Source organism: Chaetodon trifascialis, chromosome 20 (genome assembly GCF_039877785.1).
Source record: "Chaetodon trifascialis isolate fChaTrf1 chromosome 20, fChaTrf1.hap1, whole genome shotgun sequence".
Lineage (NCBI taxonomy): Eukaryota > Metazoa > Chordata > Actinopteri > Chaetodontiformes > Chaetodontidae > Chaetodon > Chaetodon trifascialis.
Window position 1 is genome coordinate 20,008,043 of NC_092075.1, and position 18,590 is coordinate 20,026,632.

At 42.0% G+C, this 18,590-nt stretch overlaps 1 protein-coding gene across 2 annotated transcripts in view; it reads right to left on the minus strand.

The window, feature by feature from the left end:
- The window catches only part of shroom3 (shroom family member 3), a 65,298-nt gene that overhangs the window by 34,882 nt on the left and 11,826 nt on the right, over window positions 1-18,590 (minus strand). For both annotated transcript variants that reach the window (XM_070989363.1, XM_070989362.1), the window contains exon 3: window positions 4,676-4,858. In XM_070989363.1, coding sequence (XP_070845464.1) covers window positions 4,676-4,858 — 183 coding nt within the window. The remainder of the gene's footprint in view (window positions 1-4,675; window positions 4,859-18,590) is intronic.

The following is an 18,590-nucleotide window of genomic DNA, read 5'->3' on the forward strand; positions in this document are numbered from 1 at the left end:
CTTCATCGCTAGAGGCAGACAACCTCTCGTAAACTGCTTGCAGAAGGCAAAAGGGAACACTGACATCCTCAGTCCTCATTGTCCAGTACATGCCTTGCTACGTGCCTAGCTTAGGACAAACACTGGAAGCAGAGGGACAAGTGGAAGCCATCGCTCCATCCATGTCTGATTTACATGTATCTTGTTTTTCAAACTGGAGTAGAAACAGAAATGTAAAAAGAAGACACAGCAGTTGCAACAGCAGTAGGCTTTGGAGCTATTTGCTAGCCAACCACAGCTGGCAACGCTGACTGCATGTAACGTCTCAAAAGTCCTGTTCTCATAGCAGAGTTGCCAGGTTTGAGGTCTGTCCTGACTCTACTGTCAACAAAACCCAGCTGACAACACGATGGGCTGGTAACTAGCTTCTTACATACAGCCCATGAGACAACATTCTGCTTTAATAATGAGTTCTTTTTAATACATGTGATCAAAACTGGAGTGAAAACAGAATCTGACTGGTGGAGGTATGAGGTATGGGATATAAACTGGACTGTGTGTGTGTGTGTGTGTGTGTGTGTGTGTGTGTGCGCATGCACGCACGCATGTGCAGGGTGTGTCTCTCCGAACAGACCTTATCTGTTGCCGTGGGAAACCGTTCCTTCAACCCATAATAATAATCTCTCTGATCTGACTGGAAACCAGAATTGGATAGAGAGAGAGAGAGAGAGAGAGAGAGAGAGAGAGAGAGAGAGAGAGAGAGAGAGTCTGTGTGTGTGTGTTGTTAACTGTATCAAAACATGTTTGTGAAACTATGTTAATAGCTTGAATATGTGTGTTTGGGGTGTGTCAGAAATGTATGAAAAGTATGAATCAAAGATCAAAGTGTGTAAAATCATGTATGTGGACAGTTGTGGTCAACAACTGAAACACTGTTTTAATGAAACTGCTGATAACATTAGCACCAGTACCAATTCAATGCATTATGTTAGCAGTTTTCTCACTCAAGGACTCCTGGAACCCCCTCAAAGACCGCTGGTACCTTCTGAAGGACTCCTGGAATCCAGAAACGCACTGTCCCTAAAAGTGCTAAAGTGATGGAAACACAACTCTGTGTGTGTGTGTGTGTGTGTGTGTGTGTGTGTGTGTGTGTGTGTGTGTGTGTGTGTGTGTGTGTGTGTGTTTGCGCAATTACGTGATGATGTTTTAGAAGAATGTGATGATTCAACTATAGAAACATCTGAGGAGGAGAGGAGAGGAGGAGGAAAAGAAAGGAAAGGAAAGGAAAGGAAAGGAAAGGAAAGGAAAGGAAAGGAAAGGAAAGGAAAGGAAAGGAAAGGAAAGGAAAGGAGGAGTAATGAGGAAGTGGAATGGAGAACAGAGAGGAGAGGAGAGGAGAGGAGAGGAGAGGAGAGGAGAGGAGAGGAGAGGAGAGGAGAGGAGAAGGATAAAAGAGAAGAAAAGGAAAGGGGTCAGAGAAGGAGACTGTGTGTGTTTATAAATCAGTCTGTCTGTCCTCTCAAGATTAACACCCAGCCTCATGGGGCTCTGATGGCCCACTTCCTGTTTTTGGACCAATAAGAGACAGGCATTGCCCCCACTCTACCCCTCCCCTCTCCTTAGTGGTATCTGATAACCACCCAGAGCCCAAGGGATTGTGGGAGTATAGAGTCAATTTGCCTGTTTATCTGACTCTGAGAACAAGAGTAGAGTACATTTTAATGACTCTGTTGTTACGTTCACCTGCAAACATGTTGCTGCTCAAAGGCACTTCAGCAGGACACCTAAATGTTCAATGTTCAATGTAACTGCTCAGTAAAATAAAAGCTTTGTGTATATCCTGGAGCCATCAGCTTTGCAAGAACCAAGAACACTGTTTTCAAACTCCACAGTTTCAAAAAGTTTCAAGGACTTTTCAAGGAATTGAGTTTCTGTAAAGAGCCAACTCTCTACTTACAGGCTCCAACTCTGACTCTCACAGACTTTAATGCTAAGAGTGGGCAACAGGACACAAGGAACATCAAGGAATCTGCAGTCACACTAGCACCCCCCTGAGGCTGTGATGCTCATTACACACACACACACACACACACACACACACACACACACACACACACACACACACACACACACACACACACACACACACACACACACACACACACACACACACACACACACAGTGCTTCAAGGACCTGACCTCCATATTAGGATGAAACTGGCTGTAGCAGAGTGTCAGTATTTATAGACTGTTTGTCTGTATGCACTAAGTTTATACACAGAACGCTGGAAGAGAGAGAGAGATGACAAGAGCACTGAACCAGGAAGCAACTGTAGAGTAGATGTACATATGTCCATATGTTCATGCTTAGTTTTGATCATATTCAGGATAATGTTTCCATGGAAAATAAGTAACCACCTGGTTACCCACAGCCCTGAATATGATTCTTGGACAGCCACAAAATCACAAAATAAACAGCCATTTGTTTCAGTTAATGATATGACAGTAAGCGTCTGCCAGTGTGCTGTTCCTACATGGACTCCTCTCTGCATCAGGTGCTTAGCGCAGTGTGAGCAATGACTTTGACCTCATCATCATCACTGATTTTTGTAAATATATGCTTATTCTGAATTTGATACATTGGGCATGAAAGGGGCATCCTGGAAAGGCTCAGTCAGTCACAAGCAAGGATGGAGAGAGGTTCACCACTTTGTGAACACATGATTGTATAAATTTTACTTCATGGGCAGAGGAACACTTTGTAAAACTGTTGACACAGTCGACACAGTTCATTTACGCATGATTTCTCTCTTTTAATCTGTGTTTCACAGAATCCCAACCTTGATGGAATCAGGGTTGTAAATATGTCAGGTTAAAATGTGTACAAAATGATGCACACGACATGTAAACATGCCAAGTGTGGAGTCTCATAATAAATGGCAGCTGCGCAGAGATGGAAAGCTGAAATAAAAACCATTTTAAAAAACATGGATTTTAGCTGAGGCTAATTATCACAGCTCATCTTAAACACCAGGTTGTCTAACAAACAGCAGCCTGAGGTGGTTCACATAGCAACCAACAAAGTTTGTTTTCCTGTTGATCTGAGTTCGAACCTTGAGTCACAAACACACAACAGGACACTATAATAAATCCTGTGACTGACACACACATGCACACACGCTCAAAGGAAGCACAGGCAGGACATCCTAACACCAGGGTGATAACCTCCTCAGTTGACAGCAGTAAACCTGTCACTGATTTGACATCACTTCCTGTTTCATCCCACAGGGTGCCTGACATCCAAACATTTGGAAAAATAAAGACAATTCATCGACACTGGAAGGAACTGTCATAAAACAGACAGGAAGTCCCAATCAGTGACCCTATGGTGGTAGCCACAACTCTGAGGAGTGTTCTTTGGACTGAACCGGTCTCACATGTTCGTCATCTGATGTGCACTGCACCTCTGTCTTCATGTCACTCATGAAAGGTGCACAGCCTCCAGCCTGCCTTCAGATGAGCCTGACACTTCATGATTTCTTCAGCCTGCACAGCTGTGCTCACTGACGCATCGACTGATTCAGAGAATAACCGTGCATTGTTTGGTGTTCAGCCCGTACACAGCATGGTCTTAATAAACACAGCCTCCCTCATTGTCCTCCTTCCTGCACAATAGCCAATGAAGATGCACCTCCCAGTCCTTGCTTGAGTCTCAGGTAAGCTGTCTCTATCCTCAGGTCGACAGCTGGCTTTGGGTCAAACGTCTCTGCGGTCATCTTTGAAAGGTGAACGTCCATCAGGGCTGAGAGACGAGCATGTAGCAGACAAGCTCACAGGCGAGACTGAATGACATGCTCCTCCAGCAGTCACTGGACGACTGGACTTTTCAGCTTGACTAGATTCTTTGTTAGCAACAGATTGTGCCACATTCAAGTGCTCCTGAGACTTTTTTTGTGTTTATCAAAAAACAGATGATTGAAATTCTTTGAGTCTGTATAAAAAACACCTGTTCTGTCTATAAGATGTGGATGCAAACAGCATATTTTGCAGCACATTTCGGTGCGCTCATCATTAGCTCAAAGCCACGGCACATTTTGGAACCACTTTCCAGGGCAAACTCTTTTCTTCTGTTTGGGGTCGGTTTGATGTTTCTTTGAAAGTGGCGGGATGCAAAAGTAGCTGCTTAATGTCTGTTGTGTTTTGGAAATGTCTCACCATGTTTTACATCTTTGGGTCAAAATGCATTGACAAGAAATTCCTGCAGACGAAAAGTATATATTGAAAGCCAATGACAGCTGCCTGCCAAAGAAAGGAGATAATTCATATTATCCATTTCTGATTTTTGTTGTGCACATGTCCCTGCATGTCAGTTTTGTGTACCCCTGGTTATAGTAGCCTCCAGGACCCAGTACATGTGCTGGGTTTGAACAAGGCGTTTTCTTAAGGTAATCTGTAATCCCAGAAATGTATGCAGTGTAACATACTAATGATGTCATCTTAGGCTAGAGTTTAGTCCATTCCTTACACAAAAACATCACCCAAAGTCTTTATATACAGAATATCACTCAAAAACTCATCGCTTCAACATGTGAAGAAATCAAAAGCTTGACAGGCCTGCCTAGTTTCAGATGCAGGAAATAATTAAACAACAGCTAATCCAGGGAGGGGGTTTGGTGAATGGTCAGTCTCTCCTACCTGTTCTTGATACGGAGTTGGACTCCTCTTGCCGTACATGGTTTGCTGTGCTGGGATGACGGTGGTGTTTGTTGTTGCGGTGGTGGCGATGGAGAAGAGAGAGGAGGAGGAGAGGGAGGAGGAAGAGCAGGAAGGAAGGGACGTGAAGTACCAGACTCCTCGACGTATCCTGGATCAAACTCCCTGAGGAGAGAGACAGAAAATGAAAACACTTTGAGGAGAGGTTCGTCTTCATCCTGCAGGACGTACTGTGTTGCATATGCTGTTTTATATTGTAATGAATAGAGAACTGCTCCCATATAATTCTTAAATAAGAGCAGATATTCAAATAATGGCCAAATTGGTGGAATTACAGACAGAGTTACACTTTCAAACAGGAGTAGTGTCTCATACGTTTCACTGAATAAGTATTTCACTCGCTTCTACTTTGCCATTTTTTGATTAGTGATAAGATTGGCTAATCTATAACCAACACACCAGCAGAATCACCACATGGCTGCCAAAATAAACCAGGCATGGTGCGTTCAGGTCCGACTGGTTCAAACCCGACTGTCTGCTCTGACACCGCATTCACACTTCAGTCATTTATCAAAAGCTGTTCACACAGTGGCCTACAGAGCATGATGTCAAAGGTCAACTAAGGTATCAACAACAGTGAAGAGGTCAAAGCTCAGAGGCCACAGGATCCTGGAAGCAGAAAGTGAGTCATTTTGTTATTCCAACAGAGAGGAAAATTACTGTTTGTTTAAATATGTGGGACAGTGAATCACCAACCCACATACATATACACACATTGGATAAACAGGTTAATTGAGTTCATCGACTGTTTCTTTGCACATCTATACTTAAACCTGCAATTTTTTTGGCCACCTGGGGGCAGCGGAAACAAGTTGTGAACATGTCCGCATGACGATCAGTATCATCAAGTTAGTGTGATGAAAGTGCCAACAGTTGCTTATTTGTAGCAGTTACAGAGCAACATTATCATTCATTTAGTCGATTAAGTCCAATATTCAATGTTCTTAAGTTCTGTTTTTGGTCTCCATCAACTCCTGAGCAAAATATCTAGCTCTTACTGCTTAATTCACTGCATCTGTTCACCAGCTAGTCTCTAATTGTGTCTGTCTGTTGTTTGGAGCAGAGCAGGTAATGGACGGAGGGTTTTTAGAGCTTCTTGTGTGTAAAGCAGCTGCCTGCTGTGGGATGTGATTGACCAAAACAGTAAAGTTGCAACCAGACAGATAAGGACAAAAGACAAAGACAAAAAGAACTGAAACTCAGTGTAAAGCTCTGTAAAGCCAAGGGGAGCTGCAGATTCAAGAGATAATTCTCTGCAGGTTCATGACTACAAGCAGCGCCTGTTACATTGTCTAATCGTTTTATATCGTCGATTGATACATCGTTAGTGTAAAGTATTGGTTACTGCTTTAAAGCAACAGTCCAATATCTAGCATTTGGTATCAGTTTCATCTGCGTTCTACCTCTGACTTTGTAACATGAATGCTGTATATCTGCTGTTTATCTTGTGATCGTAACGACAGATAAAATAATTGCCGCTGTGATAACTTCACAGAGCAGAAAACTTGGTCACATAAACTAACATGCAGGGTTTGGGCATCTGGTAAGATGGACTCATGCATTTACCTCTTAAAAAAAGAAAAAAGAAACAGTTGAACAGCACCAACTGTGTGTTAGCTGAGCAGAGTTTTAAAGCATTTTCATTTAGACTTAGTCACATACTGCCTGATTGCAATGAGGTTGATTTTGCTCGACTGCATGCAAATCAGGGTCAGCCCCCAGCTGCCACTTAAATATGCTAAGATACAATAACGTTCAGGACATACGATCGTACCCAATGAGATGCAGAGGAAAGTGCATGTTTTGGTGCGTATGTGTGTGTGTTGTCACTGTCTGAGTCACAGGAGGAAGAAGTGAAGTTAATGAAAACAACAGAGGATACAGAGAGAACATTTTCTCCCATTTCTCCCACTGAGTCAAGCCACCATACTGGTTTAAAATGATATAATGGACTGTTAAATGAAGTGGTACATGTTACATCATTTACTGATTAATGCTTCTGCCTTTATTGACTGTAGACCAACATACAGATATATTATGGTGGTTAATTATAGATTTTAAAAAATACTTCTGTCATCAGATAACAAAGACTGCAGTCTTCAATTAAAGTCAAAGCTGCTTCTCCTTCCACCCAACAAGCCATTTAAACCTATAATCCTTTTAAACAGAGAGATGAATGCAGAAGATAACACACAGCTTACAAACACACACACACACACACACACACACACACACACACACACACACACACACACAGGAGCACAGATAAAGGCCCATTAAAGTGAAACCTGTCGAGCTCGTTGGAGGAATGTACGGCAGCCACAACACCCTGAATTCACCTGAACAGGAGGGACTGTGTTGCCACATTCCACTTTCCAAGTCATTACACACACACACACACACACACACACACACACACACACACACACACACACACACACACACACACAGAGAGACACTGCTCTCTCTGCTCTCTGCACCTTACCCCTGGCACAGTAGCATTCAGCCAGAGGAAAGTCCAAATGAGACGCCTCCTATCCTTCAACTGCACCTCATGCTGTTTGTCCACTTTAAATGTGATTTAGATCCAAAAGTTGTGTGAAGAAATGTGTCTGAAAATGATCAAGATATCAAGAATACTTCCAATTGATGGAATAGACCAAGAAAGATTCACACAAATCACACAGAGTAACAGACGATGACAGGATACATGTGCCAGAGTTTCTTCATTCCATTTAGTTCAACAGAAAAAACACTGAAATGTTCAGCAATGTTAAGGCATGGAGAGTCCAAAATGGAGGAAGCTATCGTAGCTTCCGACTTTTCTTTAACCCTCAGAGTATAAACTGTTCCACAAAAGAGGAATGAATTGTTTGCAGACAGTTATGAAAGGAGTTGATGCTACCATTATGTCTTCAGATTTGTTGTATTGACAGAGACGACCAGCTTGCTGGCTGAGATTGTTAGCTTGGAGAGCTTGTTTCCCTCTCCAATAACTCTGTAATGAATGACACAGTGTATACTCCAGATGACAAAATGTCTGGATCCACATCAAAAAGGAGCTTTCCACCAAGCTTAATTAAAACGTGTTAACAAGTTACAATGCAGGTGTGATTCTCTCTTCACTGTGAGGTCACAGAGGAAGAGAAAAGCATGTACAGCAACTCCGCCTGTGAGGCCTTTGATAAAGTCAGAATGAGTGAAAACCATGTGTTCCTCCAATAAGTGTTCAGTCAAACATGATGTGCATGTGATCTCCATCTCACTGATAATATCTTCTGCTTTCACCACTGGCATTTTATGTTATAGGTAGTGGTTAGAGTTACAGCTGAACTTGATGTGTGACTGGACCACCTGTTATCACATGACCAAAATTCAATTCTTAGATCATGTGATAACAACTAAACCATCTCCTTGAGCACCGCCAGCTGAGGAAGGCCATGAGATTCGATGAAAGCTCTGAATCCAACAAATCAGTTGGATCAGAAATTTGGCTAAGCTGCTGTTTCAGAGGTCAAGAATGAACCTTGATGTCCAATTATTATTGATAAAATGGTTAGGGATGTCTGACTTGGCTAATCCAATTAATTACCCATGGATGGAATGACCTGCTAGAAGTAAAAATATGTTGATAATTAGTTAGTATTAAGATAATAATATCCAACGACTTAAAAAATATATAGCAGAATTTATCAGTCCTGACTCCTCAGTCCTGAGGTGCTAAAACACCTGCAGTTCAGTTCAGATGGTTTGGACCGAGGAAAGTTGATTCATTATTGCCTTTTAGTTCCAGTCTGCTTTCTGTTCTCACTAAATCTTTAACAGACCAAAACTTGTCAGCATGAAGTTCTATGGACTGACAAGTAACTCAGAGATGCACCTTTCTAAGTGGCCCTGGTCTGGTTGTTCAGTCCACACCAGAGTTTGACTGAAGTGCACCAAACAGGTTAGAAGTGAAAGCATTATAAAAGACAGACAAGACACTTGTTTCCGGATCATTTACTTTTGCACCCACAGTTATTCCCTGGAGGCTCAGCCTAACCTTCTACAGTTCTGTGGTTGCCATGCACAGAGAGTGTGTCACTGAACGTAACGCAGGATTTTACAGAATGGTCCAACTTTCTTTTCTTTTTTACAATAATAGGGCTGCCAGATTAATTCCCACAAAGTCACTGTTTGAACATTTCTGCGTCCCCACAATGCGACACACATAGACGCACGCATGGAACGGTTGCCAGGGAAACAGTTTTGTGGCAGTTCGTGCCTGTAATGACTTCTTCCTCTTCTTTTTGAGCACAGAAACTCAAACATTCATTAAGCTCGATTACGTCAACGAAACAACAAAAGAGCACAAAGACGGAGAGTCACTGAGGATGAATGGAAGACGACAAAGAGAGAGAAACAGACAGAGGGGAACTACAGAGCACTGTGATTAAAACTTGCTATGAGACAAAGTGTCCAGAATCAAAAAGAGCATCTCCAATTTTGATCTCCCAGTTTTTGCTTACATTTTCAATTTGTTCATTAGGAAGCCCGAAAAGCCAACAAAACCACAAACTACAGTAAAGTTAATCACATTAAAGCTGCAGTAGGTAAGATGGAGAAGAGAGCAGACTGAGCCCAAAAATTTGAACCAACACAAGTTCCACGTCACTCCCTCTTCCTCTCTGCTACACTCGACCGTACGCGCTGCGGAGTGTTACTGTAACAATCACCATATTAGCTTTCTGGTTATTTGTTGTCAGCCGTATATGCTGTTGTTGGCAGCGGTGGTATGGACAGTTTCTCCTTTGCGGTGGCTGTTGCTCCACCATAGCTTTCACTATCCTCCTGACGCCGCTCACAGAGCTGTTTGACTGAGCAACCGGCAGCATGAGCGGAGGGAGGGGCGGTTCGCAGCGTGTGTGAGAAGTGATTGACAGATGTCAGCAGTGTTGGGAAAGTTCACTTTCTACATGAACTAGTTCAAAGTTCAGTTCACAAATTTTCTAGATTTATGAAATGAATTCTAGTTCAGTTCATAATTCAAAATTTCACCGTTCCAAAAATGAACTAGTTCATAGTTCTTTTTTACATGTGTTGCTGTGAGCTATTATTTTTCAAAATTACCGCACAGCCCATATAGAACCACAGACAGCAAATATTTTATCAGTTTTAACACTGTAACTCTGCATCAGCACATACCTTGAAAGGCTAGCTGGGTGCCTCAGTTCAATGTGCCATTTCAGGTTTGCTATGGATGTGACTGAAGTGCGGATTTTCTTTTTGAAAGCTGGCGTTTGCACAGAAATGTAAGATTTTTCCCATCCTCACCGAACTTGTCATAAAACTCATTTAAATGATCATACGACGCCTCTTTGCTGCTTTTTGTTTTGATGATGCATGCGGCAGTGCGACATTGGTGGCTGGTGTTGCCAGATGGGGTGTTTTTTCCGCTACATATTAAGGCCTGTTTACAGTGTGTTTTAGCCGGGTTTTCGACAGGAAGGCTCTAAAACTGGCACCCTATTGAACGAAGTTACACTGAGGGAGCGTGCCGTTCACAGACACCAGAATGAACGAGTTCACAGTAACGTTCATCAGGCAGTAATACAGTACATTCAGTTCACGTTCACCCAAAATACGAACGAGTTCATGAACTTGTTCAATGAACAACAGGTACAACACTGGATGTCAGACGTTCCCTCAGACGCTCCTCTGGCTCTGATTGGTTGTTTTGTGTCGGGTGTGGTGGATTCTTGCAAATGTTACATGTTTCATGTACTACTGCAGTTTTAAAGTTACTAGATGTCTGACAGATGATGTCAATATTCATGCAAGTGATGGAAACAAACCCTGGCATAAACATTCTTGAGCTAAGCTTTTGCATTGATTGTAACCTACAGTCAGCAGAGTGTGCTTCAGTCCTCAGAGCATCAACATCACAACTGAATCTAAGGAGGTCAAAGGTCATAATACCTCAACAACAGCTGGAGCAAATTCTGCTATCACGGAGATCACTGTTGTTGCAACCAACAACCATCATCTCATACACACAGGGACACACTGCTGATAGCCGTGCTGGTACCTCCTAACAGGCACAGACATCCTGACTCATCTCCTGCTCTTGTCTCTCTGCTCACCTTGTTAACTCTCTCCCCTCCCTGCAGCCTGATTCATTGTTTTCACTCATATTAGCAAAGTCGACTTCATAATAATAATAGTGACACTTGTGTAGCATCTCTCAAAACAAAGTGCTCCAAACAAAGTAAACAGTAAAGGCCACAATACAGGAGTACACAACACAGCAAAATACCAGTAATACAGTCATTACATATAAAATCTCTGTGTAAAACATAACCAGATATTAGAGATAAAAATGTGAAAATTATTAAAAAACTAACTTATTAATGAATCTTTTTGTGATTGTAGCATCTCTCTATTTCTGCTGAGGATAGAAGTTTTTGACACAATTCTAGAACCCAAGTGAAAACCTGTGCTAACATTAGCTGTCCGTAAGTTTGTTTTTGGTTGGGATGGTTGACATGGTGAAGAAACAGGGGGAACAGTATGAGTTAAATGATGCTTATGTAAAGCAACAATAAGCGGTGGGGGGGGGGGGGGGGGGGGGGCACAGACAGTGCTCTGAGTTTATAACATCATTACACAGAGTCTTTGCTGGGATCCTTTATGAAGTGATGGATTGATCAAAACTGTGTTTATCATCAATAGTGATTCTTAGATATTCAGAGTTGTTGACTTGCTCTGCTGTCTTGTCATGGATGGAGGTGGGGTTCACCCCAGTGTGGGATGTGTTTGATGTGCTAATGACCCGTTCCTTTTTTGTCCATGCCAGCTGCATTGTATGAAGTGAAAAATGGAGTTTTGATGGGCTGTAACCAAGCTATTGTCATTGAGTAGCCTGAGAATGACAGTGTCATCAGAGTATTTGAGGTATGTGGTGATGGGTGGGGTGGTATAGTCATTTGAGCCGAGGGTGTAAAGGAAGGGGCTGAGGACACAGCCCTGGGGGGCTCCGGTGTTGGTGATGACAGCTGATGATAATACCGTGCCTATTCTAACAGTCTGTGGTCTGGTCTGGAAAATTGTGAATCATGAGGAGTGGTGGGTTGTTGAGGTGGTGAAGTTTCTTGATCATCTGGTGGTGCTGGTGAGGATCCAGCTGTGGTCTGGTGGTGGAAAAACTGATCCTGAATACCATATTCAGGATCAGTTTTTCCATTTCATGTTTATGGAAGTCAATGAGACTTGTCGGCTGTGGTTGGGTTCTGAAGGGTTGGTTTGTTGGTTACTGGTATGATGGTGGATGTTTTCCAAAAAAAAATTTCAGATTGATAGAAAATAATAAAAATATATTTCCAAATCCCAGAAATCTAATTAATCAAAGGATCAAGCCATACATGCTGGAAAAAGATTTTACTTTGTTCTGTTGTGGTTATTGTGGTTTTAGACAAATCTTTGCCGGAACATAAGGACTGAATCAGTGGGGACAGGTGATATTTTCTTATGGCCAGTTTTGCATTCTGTCTGAGTCACACAAACAAAACAAAACAAAGCACATGCAAACACTACTAGACCAGTGAAGCTCAGGAGAAGATGGCCGCCAAACCTGCTCGGCAAAATGCTATCTGACTGCAGTCTGCAGGGACAGACACTACCAGCCTGAAACATAGACAGTCTTCAACATCATGGCTATGTCATTAAAATGGATGAGACAATTCTCATTGTAAAACCACCAAATGCTTCCTGTCAGTGGGCTCTTAAATTCATTACTGAACATTTCTAGTAGTGAAAATGGCAATCCGACGTCTAGCGCCACCAGGAGTTAATATTTCAGATTTTGAGTGAAATGTCTCATCAACTTTTGGATAGATTTGCTTCAAATTTGGTAGAATTCATGCTCTCATCCATGCTTTCATCTAACACCATCATCAAGAAATTCAATTTGTCTAGTACATTGGTAAAACAAATACCACCATAAACAATGACATTCACATCCACATTTGCTATAATTCGTGTTTAGTGTTGACCAGTGGTCAACAAAGTTTTCATTAGCCTGTAAGTCACAGAAAAATTAAACCCCACACACTCCATTCCGGACCTACACCTTGTCATTAGGACTGGGACGAACATATTAGTGGGACTATTTCACCACAGACCATTTCTCTTGTAAGATAGAAGTCTGCTGCTAGCTGTAGTAGCCATTAGCTAGTTAGCTTGGTTAGCCATGCAGCTAACTGACTCTGCCTGGGAGCTCGGAGCACTGTTGTTTTGTTGGTGTTTACACTGCAAGCAGCTTTGGGCTGCCAAGAAGAGGAGTTTTTCAGGTGGGGGGGACCCAACAGGGAATGCTTGCAGAATGAATACCAGACCCCGAGCTGGGAGCGACAAAGACATGGAGAGGCATGAAGCATGAACAGTTTGTAGTGAGATAATTTGTAAGAATACATCATTCACTGTGTTGATAAATTATTTTTTCCTGTGTTTTCACAATGAGTCTTATGTGATGTTACTGTGTTGTAGTAAATTAACAAAAGACAAAGCTCCTTGCTGGTTGTTCTGAGACATTCAGAATCATCATCTGTTTTGGCTTGCTTTATGCGTGTGCTAGCATAATTTATACTTTCAAGGCTCATTATAAGGGTTTTGCATTTGTAATGTAGCACAGTGTTAATGTTATTTAGAACAATCTTTTTCAGTCCTGAAGCTCAAACTATTTTCTGACGTCCACCCAAAAATATATATAAATAATGAAATGAATATCATAATAGCCTACAAAAGGTTGAACCAACACCTACTAGTCGACCGGGGAAATCTTTAGTCTGGGGCAGCCCTGATAATTAGCAAATGTTAGCATGCTAACACACTAAACTACGATAATGAAAATGCTAAACATCACCACAGAGCCTCTACCATGGTTGTTAAAGATTAGTCTTGTTTAAGCCATGAAGGTTTAACATTTGTGTTTTTATATGCTTGATGTCATCTCGGTGTAAAGTCTATGGGTGGGGCCACAGGAAGAGACAATAATGCAAATGTGCAGTTAACAAACAACACTGAAGACAAAAACGAAGAGAAAGTTGTGTCAACTGGGTAGGCAACTTCCATTGGAATAATCTGGAATTTATGCACTTTAATGATCACAGTCCTGCTCCCCAGAGGATAGGCTCTTTAGATTTTAAAGACCCTCTAACCTTTCCTCCAACACCAACCTCAGTACAAACATTTTTAGCTGGTGGTATCACTCTAACAATATCCCCAGTATTCCTGCTCTGACAATGCTGCCATTATGAAAAACACTAAAAATGATACTTGTACTTTGACTAGCAGGTGCCTCCTGTGAGTAGTTTTAGTTTTTCTTGTGCCTCTGGGAGAACAAAAACTCTTGATGTGTAACCTAACACCAGTGAAGTGCAGCCTGCTGCTTACTGTGGATCAAAGGACAAAACACTGGAAAAGCAGCTGCAAGGTGTAAGGCAAGGGGTAATTTAGGTAATGCACGCACACACACACACACACACACACACACACACACACACACACACACACACACACACACACACACACACACACACACACACACACACACAACAGAAGGAACACTGTGAACAATAAAGAGTCTCAAACACTCAAGCATCTTAATTTGCAGGTACATAATAAACTGACGTTTGTCTAAAATCATGACACACTTTCGCTGAACCTAAATGAAATACTCCAGTGCCCACTTGGTCCATAAACACACACTCAACATAAACACACTCAGGGCACAGCTAGGTGGTGATGACTTTACCTCACTCATGAGGTAAGCCACAAGCGTCAGGTGTCAATTAAACCTTAACTCACTGCACACATGGTCCTCTGGCAACACACACCATCTAACCACTCCCCCACACATGCACAATAAGGAAGTTCACTAATAAAAAAACCTTTTGAGCAGTCAGTCAGGCTTCCTTTGTTCACCACCTTCAAATGTGCTCTCAGCTGTATCAGCGTTACTGCATCACATCCAAACTCCATTCCACTAAATCTAACATGTGAAGACAGATTGTTGCCTATGATGCCTACATCAGCTAATTTGCTAAAGAGTTTAAAGGAAGAGTTCAACTTTTTAGGAGGTACACTTATTTACTCTCTTTCAGGAATCAGGACATAGTTAGCCCGGCTTAGCATCAAGACTGGAAGCAGCTGTCCAAAGTTCAGACACCTGCAAAAACCTCTAAATAACCTTATCTCATGTGTTTAATCTGTCTGACAAACTGTGTATTAATGTGGCGTTAATAGCTGGAACCGTCTCTGGACAATAAACAACAACGTATCCGTCGGTCCAGTGCTTCTGTACAACATCTTGGTGGTTGCCTAGCAACCTCACAGTGACAAGACTTCAAAAAGTCACTGCACCCAAAAATGCAACTAACTAGATCTAGCAGCCAATGTGAACAAGAGCCTGCTGTAATTTGCGCACAGAGATTTTGTACATAATGAAGGAAAAATATTTTGCAAATGTCCAAATAGACCTAGAAAACACTTAGCAATGACCAGTTACCAGTGAGAAACTGCATTCCTAACATGGTGCCTTTTAATTTGGCCTCGCCCAACATCTTGAGATGGGCGTGACCTGCTGAAGCCTGTTGGCCAAAAATTGTTGCTAAGTGTTATCTCACAACCTCCAGAGCTCAGAATCAGCTGGAGGGCAGATTTATAACTGATCATGAGCTCACCCTCAAATCTTGATCTGATCTAAAACTCTGAATCAAAAGATACGTCTTTGGGACTGATTATTAGTTATCAATATACTTATTTTTGTTTTGTGTGAATTGTACCATTGCATTTTTAGGAATCACTGAAGGATCATTCTGTATTATCACAAGTTGGGTCTTGTTTTTGTAGTTTTGTCCATCATTTCTGTAACTGTAACAACTTACTCGGTAAACTGTACCAAACCAGTATCTGAGATATGAGCACACGTTGGCATCAGTAAAACGAAGTCTGATGGGTCAGGAAACAGGTCAGCCAGATGATCAGACAATAATAAAATGAGAATAAAGTGAAATTGTGATGTATGCAATTCTCACATCACCCATCTTTCATTGAAGGCTGATCCATACTCAAGAGTGATTTATTCTCAGTCCATATAATCAACCCACAAACATACGAATAGAGCACCCCTGAAACTCTGCAAACACACACACTTGCACAGACTTACAGCTTTGATGGGCAGCTCCTCAGAAAGCACTGTGGTTGTTTTCAGCTTGTTGTGAGTACTCATGGTTTGATTCTCTCTCTCTCTCTCTCTCTCTCTGACTGTCTGTGGCTTTGTGTGTCTCTTTCTCTCTCTCTCCGTGTCTTCTTACCATTCTGTTCTCAGCCAATCAGGGCTCACCTGAACGTACCAATCAGAGGGAGTGCTGCAGGTATGGAGGAGAGCAAGAGTCAGATGAACAGACAGACCGGTGTGGTGAGTGTCTGACAGGTGTGTTTGGTGTCGACATCACACACACCTTTTGTCTGGCACAGAGGATGGAGGGCACACACACACACACACACACACACACACACACACACACACACACACACACACACACACACACACACACACACACACGCAACCAACTATAAAACCAGCTAGCACCTGCCTCAGATAATCTGTCTCACACACATCAAAGTCACATACACCATACACTGCTGAATAGAGTGCTCTCTCTCTGTCTCTCTCTGTCTCTCTCTGTCTCTCTCTCTCTCTCTCTCTCTCTCACACACACACACACGCACACACACACACACACACACACACACACACACACACACACACACACACACACACACACACACAGACTTTGGTCTTGTGCAGCAATAACCATCAATTCAATAAATCTTTATTGTCCCTTAGAGGCTGTTACTCTGCAGCTGCAGGAGGAGTGTGAGGAGGAAGGGATGAAAAAGGAGTGCAAGACAGAGAAAACATGGCTCACAAATTAAAAAACCTTTTAAAGGAGCAGCAACTCATCACAGAACAGAAAGTGACAAAATCCAACTCAACAGCTGGTTGTGTTGTACTTTATTTTAAGTGAAGTAAGGCAGGTTCATATTCTCATAAACAATGTGCAATTGCACCACTTCAAAGCTTAGATGAACCAAAAACTATGGACATAAAAACTGAAGAAGGGGAAACAAAGAAAAAAGAGAAGAAAACTACAGCACCCAAGGTTTAATTTTAGTTGAAAACATCCATTCACAGATGTGCACAAAATGGCCTAAATGGCATCAGTTTTTTTTTTTTTTTATTAAATAGTAAAATTTAGCTTCCACTAAATTCTCCACCACCCTTTGGAAAAAGTCACTGATATGTCTTATCAAATATACTAAAAACTCAGAACTCTGATTAATAATTACATTAATAACTACAACTAAAAACCATATCAATAGCTGATAAAGGCTGGTGGGCTATGGAGTTCTGAATAGAAGAGGTTGGCAGCATTCACTCATGTGCAACATTAAAGGCCAGCATGTATATTCAAAAGCATTTATTGAAAAGGCAAAACACTAAAGTGATCAAACTAAATGTACCTAATTAAAGAACAACAGGTGTGAAACATAACTAACATCAAGTAGCAGTGTGGTATTTGGCTATCTCTGCACTCAAACAAACAAACATCCATGGTTCATGCTAGCACTACTATCCAGATCCTCCATCACCTACACAGCAGCACGTGGAGCATGCTCTTTCCCAGCTAGTTAAAGCAAGCATTGGGACATCCAAACAAGACAGTGCTGCATTCAAACAAGACCGGGAGGAGTTCAGAGCTGGGACGGCATCTTTGTGACCAACAGGGACCGAGTCGGCTACCACTGTTTGGGAGATCAAAGGCGTGCTCAACCGCCATGTTTCCAGCATTGACGAGATGGAGAATACCATTTCAGAACTCAGACAGGTGATCGGAAACTAAGACACTGAAATGACAACCTAGAGTACAGAGTTTGGGGATTTTTTGGATCAGCAATGGTGCAGATAATGTCAAACCCACTGCGCTCATGGCATCATAATCTTTGCTGATGTTCTGGGTGTTGAGATGACTAACCTTCTTGTGTAAGACTGCGCTCATAGATCTCTGAGTCCTAAATCCAAACCTGGCAACCGTCCCAGACCCATGATAATGCAGCTCCAGTACGACTTGGATAAAGGTAAGATCCAATAAGTATCCAGAAATATGGGCACGCTCAAATTCAGAGGGGCATCGGTTCACATATTTCTGAACATTAGTGCAGAGCTTGGCCGCCACCTTTTTATTTTGATAAAAAATGGATCTCAGTGGATTTCATTTACAATTTGAATTTTCAGTTTCATCAAAAGTCTGAATAGAAACTGTTAAATAAAATTTAACAGCTACTATTCATACTTTTTTGTACATCGTCACAGTTGTGACAGATATGTTGCTCTGTGGCCTCAGTACAAGCCTCACGGGACCAGTACACTTCCCCAGGGGAGGACAAGCTGAATGTACCCCCACACACAGTGTTTTTCTAAATATATATATATACACTATATACAGACACTACTACATATTTTAAGGGTTTCTTATCTCTGTGAGTGGTAATTTGGGGACACCAATTCAGCTGGAGAGACTTCACCAGTGCAAGGCTGCAGGCCCTAATCGCATCAGTCCAGGGTCCTAAAGTCCTGTGCTGCACCTGTCTGAGATCCTGCAACACACCTTTAACCTGAGCCTGAGCACTCAAAGGTATCAGTGCTGTGGAAAACATCTTGTTTGGTACCAGTACCTAAGAAAGCCAAAACATCTGGTCTTAGAGATTTCAGACCAGTTGTCCTAACGTCACATGT